The sequence below is a fragment of the Merops nubicus genome, unplaced genomic scaffold, assembly GCF_000691845.1.
Source record: "Merops nubicus isolate BGI_N331 unplaced genomic scaffold, ASM69184v1 scaffold18818, whole genome shotgun sequence".
NCBI classification, from domain to species: Eukaryota; Metazoa; Chordata; class Aves; order Coraciiformes; family Meropidae; genus Merops; species Merops nubicus.
Genome location: NW_008623853.1, coordinates 1 through 8,174, shown reverse-complemented (window position 1 = coordinate 8,174; position 8,174 = coordinate 1). Strand labels below are relative to the sequence as shown.

At 40.5% G+C, this 8,174-nt stretch overlaps 1 protein-coding gene across 1 annotated transcript; it reads right to left on the bottom strand.

The window, feature by feature from the left end:
- Positions 1-3: 3 nt before the first annotated feature.
- Positions 4-7,217, bottom strand: LOC103777660 (spindlin-Z-like; the record flags this gene model as incomplete). Its single annotated transcript, XM_008945219.1, has 4 exons — positions 7,142-7,217; positions 6,519-6,567; positions 1,189-1,442; positions 4-226 (listed from the first exon to the last, which is right to left on the bottom strand). Coding segments are annotated over exons 1-4 (602 nt in total), but the record flags the coding sequence as incomplete, so codon positions are not given.
- Positions 7,218-8,174: the final 957 nt, after the last annotated feature.

Sequence of the window (8,174 nt, the reverse complement as noted above, 5' to 3'; positions counted from 1 at the left end):
GGCATAATGCGAAGGTCACCTTCTTTATAATCATCTAAGAGCTGGTACATGTACAAGACGGGATCTTTCTCGTAAGTAATATAAAACCATGTGTTCATAATAGGAGCTCGAGCCAAAACCATCCCTCTCCATTCATCCTTTGAGCCATCCTCTGTCTCAAACATATGTTCCACAGCTTTACCAATCATTGTGTCTGCCAGGTGGGCATCGCTAATTCTAGATGAAGCTGAAACGAGAGCATTTCATAAATCCACTCAAAAGCACAGATGCAAATATACACCTTTGTGAAAAATAATCTTTACTCTGATTCATAAATCTGATTGGAAGCTAGGCAATTCATATACAAAGCAAACACTTTCAGAGAGTTCACTACTGAAGAACAGCAGTGGCTCAGAATGTTGTTAAAGACACAATATATCCTCATACTCTCTATGATTAAACAATCATAATGCAAGACAAAGGGAGATCATTTGAGGCCACAGCAGTGAAGACTTTCTCTGTGTTCCAGCTAAAAACTGGACAGGGAGTGGCAGGCCTGGGAGAAGAGGAAGAGGGACCAAAAATTCTGTGGAGTTATTAATGAAACTTTGGGGTTTAGTTCTCTCTAACGCCACTCTAGAAATTGCTACCAACTGCTTTGCAGTCAGAAGCAGCAACAGCTCATTCTGATTATACACTGGTAATTACTTAGGTAATCACTGAACTTTGTAGTTTTAAAAGCTTGTAGTTTAACAAACCAGTGCCAATTCTGAAAATCAGAAAGTTTTGTTGCTCATCAATTTACTTCACTGAGTAAATGCTTTTCCTCCCATTATTAGAAGCACTTTGGGGACGTACATGAGGAAAAACACGACAGTATGACTGTCAGGCACACACAACACAATTCACCTGGCTTAGAGTTTAAATTTTAGCAGAAATATCAACGTTACCTTTACATACGGTTCTTAGGGACAAGACTACACAAAAGTTAAACAATATCCTACATACTACTTAAAGACCTAAGAGAGCACTGGACTCCCTAGTATCATTAAGTCCTTGTGGATTTGTGCCATGTGACAGAAATTAAATTGTCTGGCAACATTTAAGAGGTCAGATACTATCTTTGGCGAAGTCTGGAGAGATGATGGAGAACATTTACTATTGAATGTCAGCTTACATGTGTGTGAGATAAAAACTCAAAACACTTACCAACTCTGTCTGGAAGCACTTCAAGTGCTGAAACTCTTTCATCTTTGTGCAGTTCTAGTCCATACACACAGTCAAATCCATCATACTTAATCAGATAGAGAGAGGGATTTACAGGAACTTGACCAAGAACTGTGCCCTTCCATTGTTTCACAGGTCCACTGCCTTCTTTCCATCCATACTGTATTCTACAGCCTACAATATTTCTTCGTGGACGAGAAATAGGTTTTCTTGGTCCCACATTGTTTCTATGTTTTCTGTACATAGACACAAACATAATATTCAACAAGCACATATATATTTAAAATTCTACTCCAGACAAGAGCTCTGTGCTCGTGCAGATGGCCATATATGGCATGGCCATAAGCATTTTCTAGATGGCCATATATTTTACAGCTTAGTGCACTTTATTCATATTAGGCTACAAAGCATAGTACACTGTATTGGAAAAAACAAAAAGACACTGAAAAGCAGTGCAAAATTTTTGATGTGCTTGAGCAGGTTGCTTTCCTAGTAGTCATTTCTAAAAGTAGTTTGCTTAACCCCATAGAACTATTTCAGCCCTTTCTACACTGAATGTGAAAGGTGAAACTCACCTGGTCGAGTCTCAAAGCACGAGGTTACCTGATGGTATTATAACTTTACTACCTTGTTGCTCTCTGCAGAACAGAAAACACAGCTCCAGTCTCAGGAGGAAACATTACCACTGGCTGACAAAAACTGCTTCCAAGGCATTTGTTTTCCCTAACCTGTGTTTTCACTTGAAAGGAACTAGGCTTCCTTCCAAGCTATATGACAGTTTCAAATCACTGACAGTGTGCTACAACTTTTGTTCTACCTAGTTACTAAACCCACAAACTGACAATTCTGAATAAAAACGGAAGAAACTAACAAACACTGTGACAGTATACTGGTGATAAGAAATGAATAGTGTATCTGTATTAGCATGTTACAGTGTACATATTAATTCCTAAAATGATTATTTAAAGGGTTGCCTGACGAAAACTCTCAGAAACATCAGCTAGTTGTCAAATAAATTTTTGAGTCTCTGCGTACAGCGCGCTTCAGTTAAATGACAGCAAAATAGGCACACCATTAGCATGCCTCAAAGCAACACCTGGAAGAGACTATCAGTTGCAGAAAACAATACTCTTCCTTAGATTAGGGATAGTAACCAACGATGAACACTCTCAGAGAAGTCCCTATATGATCCAAGAAAGACAAGTAACAATCACACCACCACTGAGATCCTCGAAGCAGCCTTTCAGAATAATGCACTCACTACATGAGACTGGAATCCTTAATGCTGAAGAAGTAATTGTAACCATGAAAAGCAAGGTCTACAATTCCTTCTGCAGCTTGTCTGACCCTCCAGACTTTCACTCACCACAAAGATCTTAGCAGGGTGGGTTTCTCAGATTTCACTTTTGCTATTGTTCGAGCTTTTCAGCAAGATCAAACTACAGTTTTCATATCGCTAGCCTTGATAGCAAAACTTATTCTAGAAACATTTTCCAGGCAAGAGACACCCTCCCACAAAGTTGGTTCTAATTCTATGCAGAAACTAGAATGCATTTTCAAATCCTAGTTCTTGCTCAAGTATATATATGTATTTTCTTATTTTTATTTTTTTTTTAAATCATAGTAGTCTCAGTAACAGTTTACTAGTACAAAATGAGGTCAGAGATGTGGCTCTCAGCATAATAACATGAGTTTATTCTGCACACAATTCATTGACCTAGTCCTAATAAATCATTCTAAAGCAGAATAAAACCAGATGAAGATTAAAGAAATTATGAAAAATCAAACAATGACCGTTTTAAAGCAGTTTGTCTATGCTGCTAATCAGCTCATTGTTGAAAGAGAGAAAAATAACACTATTCATGTTCAACCTCACGGTCAATTTTACTCCTGGCATACGAAGCATAATCCACTTCAGGGTTTAAATTGGAACTATTAACCAAACTTCCCACTCATTTTAAAAACTATGATGGAAAAAGACTACATAACTGAGTTCAACTGGTAACTGCTTTTAAAATGCCTCAGGGAGGAAAAAAAAAGGAAAAAAAAGGAAAAAAAAAAAAACCAAACACATTACAGATTTGATTACAAGTCCAGTACTCACAAGCTGTACTTGCAGTTGAAACTTTTGTCTGAAGGCTGTGCTACTGAACAGCCATTCATTCTTACTTGGAGTGGTTCATGCTGTAAGAAAGGAGGCTTGCAAACCAGAAAATTACCAAGGAAAAACTACTTCTTGTATCTGAACATGTGGTAAGAAACCAAGCACAGGACTCTAACTATCAGTAAATAATAGCTATTAATGTACTTCCATGTAAAGGCAACAAAGTAACCAACTCAAACCTCTCAACAATGTTATTTCTGTGAAATACCAAGTAATACAGTAGTACCTAACCTTCTACAGTGCTATAACTGGAAGACCCAACACAATTTTGTCCTCCTATTTCATTAGAATTGCCTTCAAACTTCTGCAAAGATTTGCTCTTGAGGACTGGAAAACAATTTTCCTAGACATGAAAACACGGATCGAGAAAGCCAGAAAACCACAGGTCCTGGAAACAGCTCTTGACACATCAGACACACCCTTACTGTAAATGGCCAATCAACCCTCAAATATTTCGTATCTTCTTTATCTTGACAGAACTCGGATGGTAAGTGACACCTAGTTCTGTGAAAAAGTTTCATTATCACTACCAGATCATTTAATCTAAAGATGTGCCGGCAGAAAGAAATCTTCCCAGATTTTAAAACTGTACTTATATGGTCCTGAAACAAACTTTTATTTGGCGGCTGCTACCAGGGAAACCAATGTAGTGCAGAACTCCACAGGATTTGGAGCAGAAAAATCAACCGTTGTCTCAGAGTTGTGCTGAGAAGACAAACTAGCTCTTAAAAAAAGAGCATGGCAATTCCCAATAACCTACCCAGTTGTCCATATAGGTTTGGTTGTTGTTGTTGGTGAGTTTTTTTCTGGGATCATGCCGTTTCAGAAAAACAGCACAGGGTAGAACTAATGAAAAAACTTGAAGGGTGAAAGGAAGTCATAGCCCTCAGATATGCAAAAAAGGCACATATGTGAAAAACTGTAAGGAAAACTATTAACTGGCATAAATGCAGTACAGCAGCAACGGTCAGTGCAATTTCAAGTCTTTCATCGTGCAAAGCAAAACAGCTACCAAAATAGAACTCAAAACTTACTGCGCTCAAGATCTTACTACAGGCCATCATTAACAGCAGAATGGTGATGAGAATTGTTATTAACTGCTTTTCACAATATTCAGACTATGAGGCACCTTAATTGAGGCAACCGTTTTAAAGTATTCTCAGTACTCCCTCAACAGCCATCATTCTGTTGTGAATTCCATCTTCAGATGCCTCAGGAGCTAAGACTAAGTAAGCTTGAAGCGAGATCAGAATTTCAAAATGTTTTAAGTCCACTTATTTCTTGTTCTCTTTCTTTACGAACCGCGGGTGGAAAGAATGAGATCTGGGAGATTACTGACTGATAGTAAGGTAAGTGAGGTCAGCTTCATACTGGCAGAGATCAGCACTACCCACTGAGAGAGCACGTGGAAGAACTGCCCTATAACCACGGGAACCAGTTCCAAAAGGCTCAACAGTTAACCACCATTTAGCAAAGAAGTGTTCAGAAGAGCCATCCACACCGCTAACTCTATCACGTCCTCAATTATCAAGTCACGCACTGTTGCATCCTCTTGCCTTCCTCCTCTGCCACAAACCTTCTGGAGCTCGTTTAAAGTCTCTTCTGTGGCCTTCAGATGCCAGATGGCTTGTTCCTTTTTTTTCTTTAAAGAAGGAGTTACTAAATAACTAAATCAGTCACGAAGTATTCATTACTAACTCAGGGTCTGCCATAAAGGTTCAGAGTGCTGTCAGCATATATTGTTACATGGTCATTCATATCCACCTCATTTCCGGTAAAATACAGATATAAATTTCTACTACTCTGCTTCATTCTCGGGCAAGTCAGTGAGCAGCACACAAGAAATCATCTTGATCTGGTATGAAAAAAAAAATCTTTACTAATTAAGAAACAATTCAGCTAGGCTAAATTAACACAAAACTAAGCTGGAGCTTAAGTTAAATGCCTCAAAATCATGTCACTCAGTCTTTTGAGAAAACAGAGCCTCTTATGCCCCATAAAAGCCTTTCTGCTAACAAATTTACAGCCTACTTAGGTATTTAAATAAGTGTATAACAACACAACAATAAAGACAAATCTAGCCACCCTCAAGTACAAAAGGCAACCCACCTCTGATAGTCTTCCCATCATACACTCCTTTCTCTGAGCGATTGAAAGAGAACAAGAGAAATTAAGTTTTAACCAACTCTACCTGCCCCTAGACAAACAAATGTTTCTCTTTGCCTTCTATGAAGATAGACAAGAATGGCTAATGGCCAAGGGGTGGAAGGGATTAGTGTAGTTTTACATCAGGTCTTCTCTCTGGGAAACAGTTAATACTGTTAGCAGTGATTCACTATGTTAATCATGGAAAATACACCTGCTGCACAAATCACCTTTTGATTGATGCACCACTACAGGACTTTACATTTAGAACACAACTAGTAACATTTTAGGAAGTTTCACACTTACCCAGCGAAGATTTCTCCCACCAGAGATGCAGGCAGATGGGTTATCTTGCTGTTTGACACCAAGACCAATTATGCCCAGAACATTCCCTATATTCTCACCAGCGTTCAGCTGCTACTATTTAAAGACGTTGTTGTGGGAAAAACACATGCTGTGAACGTGCAGGATAAGCAGGTATCCTTCACACACACAACAGCAGCCTCCTTACGGAAGTCTTCCAGCATATTCTTTGTTTTTCAAATGTGAAAAATCCTTCTCAAAACTACAGCTGTGGTGACCACAACATTAGCTGTTTCTAACATTACTGCCACACTGGGTTATCGGTAAATGTCCGTTGCAGTTTTGGTTGGCCTGCTGACAACGCATAAACTCTTGTGCCAGAGAACAGAAAGACCCTACAGCAGATATGGTTAATTTCTGGCATGCATGCAGCTCCTTCTCTCTGAATTCCAGAGAGAATTACAAAATCGCACCCAAGGATAATTTCACGTTAACAGACCAATTTAAGTTCAGAATTCTATTTGTGGTGCTTTCTTTCATACTGCTCTCCTGAAAGTCTGACCCCGCACACCTAGAATAACTGCATATTGTTCCACGTTATTTTCAAGAACAGCATCAGTGGAGCAAAACCAGATTTGTTTCCAGAACACTAGTTCCAGTTATTGATAGCTATACTTGAGTAAAAATATTAATAACTTACTTGTGGGAAGTCCTCTTCTTCATCATGCTAGCAGACACTCCTGTATGACCTACAACATAAATGACATTGGAATTACTGAAAAAGAAAGCGTGTACACAATGCCCCAGAAGCCATCTGGTACACAAGTCTTCCTTTTGAATGTCAAAATGTAAAACATCAAAACACCTCATGTTATGACTGACCAACTAAAAGTTACAATGGGAGAAGGCTCTGCAGAGGTGGACACAGACTGCCTGCTCATGCAGCTGTGGTGAGTTGACCTTGGCTGGACGTCTGGTGCTCCTCAGAGGCTCTCTATCACTTCGCCTGCTCAACCAGACAAGGGAAAGAAAAATATAATGAAAGGCTCATGGGTCGAGATAAGGACAGGGAGAGATCATCCTTCAGTTACTCTCCACTTAATAGTCTGACAGGCAAACCAGAGTCAACTTGGAGAAAATGAATTGAATTAATTAACAATCATATCTGAGTAGGGTAGTGACAAAATAAAAACACAACTTAAAACATCTCCTCCTGACCCCTTCATCCCTCCTTCCCAGGCTTAACTAACTCCCAAATCCTCTGCCTCCTCCCTGCCAGCAGCACAGGGGGACAGGGAATAGAGGTTGTGGTCACTTCATCACATGTAGTCTCTGCTGCACCATCCTTCCTCCCGAGGGAGGACTCCTCATCGTCTTCCTTGGCCAGCAACAAGTCCATTTTGGAGATGGTGGCACTGGTTCCATCAGACTTGGGGGAAGCTTCAAGGAGCTCCTCACAAAGCTACCCCTTTAGCCCCTCCCTCCACGTACCAAAACCTTCCCATGCAAACCCGGCACAGAAGCTCAAGAGATGAACAGATGGAATAACTGACCACAACTATTAAAAACAGAGCTGAACTTAGCACAACAGGGACCTGTGTGGCCTTCCTTCTAGGAAAATGGCTATAACAGCGGAGATGATTGTCCTGGTTCAGCTAGGAGAGCGTTTCTTTTTCCCCAGAACTTAGGAGGGAGCTACAGCCAGGACAGACAGCCAACCCAGTGACAGGTTATCTGGTAACGTGTTGTCAGGAGAACGTAAGGGGTCTAATGGGAGCTAACATGGTCTGTCCTTTGTCTCCCTTCTTTATACATCACTTCATTACTGTTGCTATTGCTGTTGTGCACTGCTCCTTCTGTGCTGCTGTATTAAATCATCCTTATTTCAGCCCATGGGGTTTCCTATTTTCCTCTTTTCCCATTCAGGGGGTTGGGGAGGCAGTGAATGAGTGGCCACGTGGTGCCCAGCTCCTGGCTGGGGCTAAAGCACTGACAGTCCTTTTTTGGCACCCAGTGTGGGGCCCAAAGTGTTAATGACAAAACCTGACTCAAGCATATCAAGCCAATTTTGTTACACTGTCACTTTTGTATTAGTTCCATGGCACATGCCCACAGTGTTGGCACTGTGATGGTGTATTTCTGCTTATGTCCCATACGTGTTCCCTGTGATGGTGTTTGCCACCTCTGGGAAATGGGTCAGGGCTCTCATCTTGCTTTACTGGACACTGTCGAATTATGATGGTATTACATCACTGGCCAAGAGGTTAACTGGGTACGTGCATGTGGCCTTGTTTTTCAGTGACCTTACCCAATCCTGTGGATGACACCAGGGAGGAGACTTTCTCAGCTTTTGAGA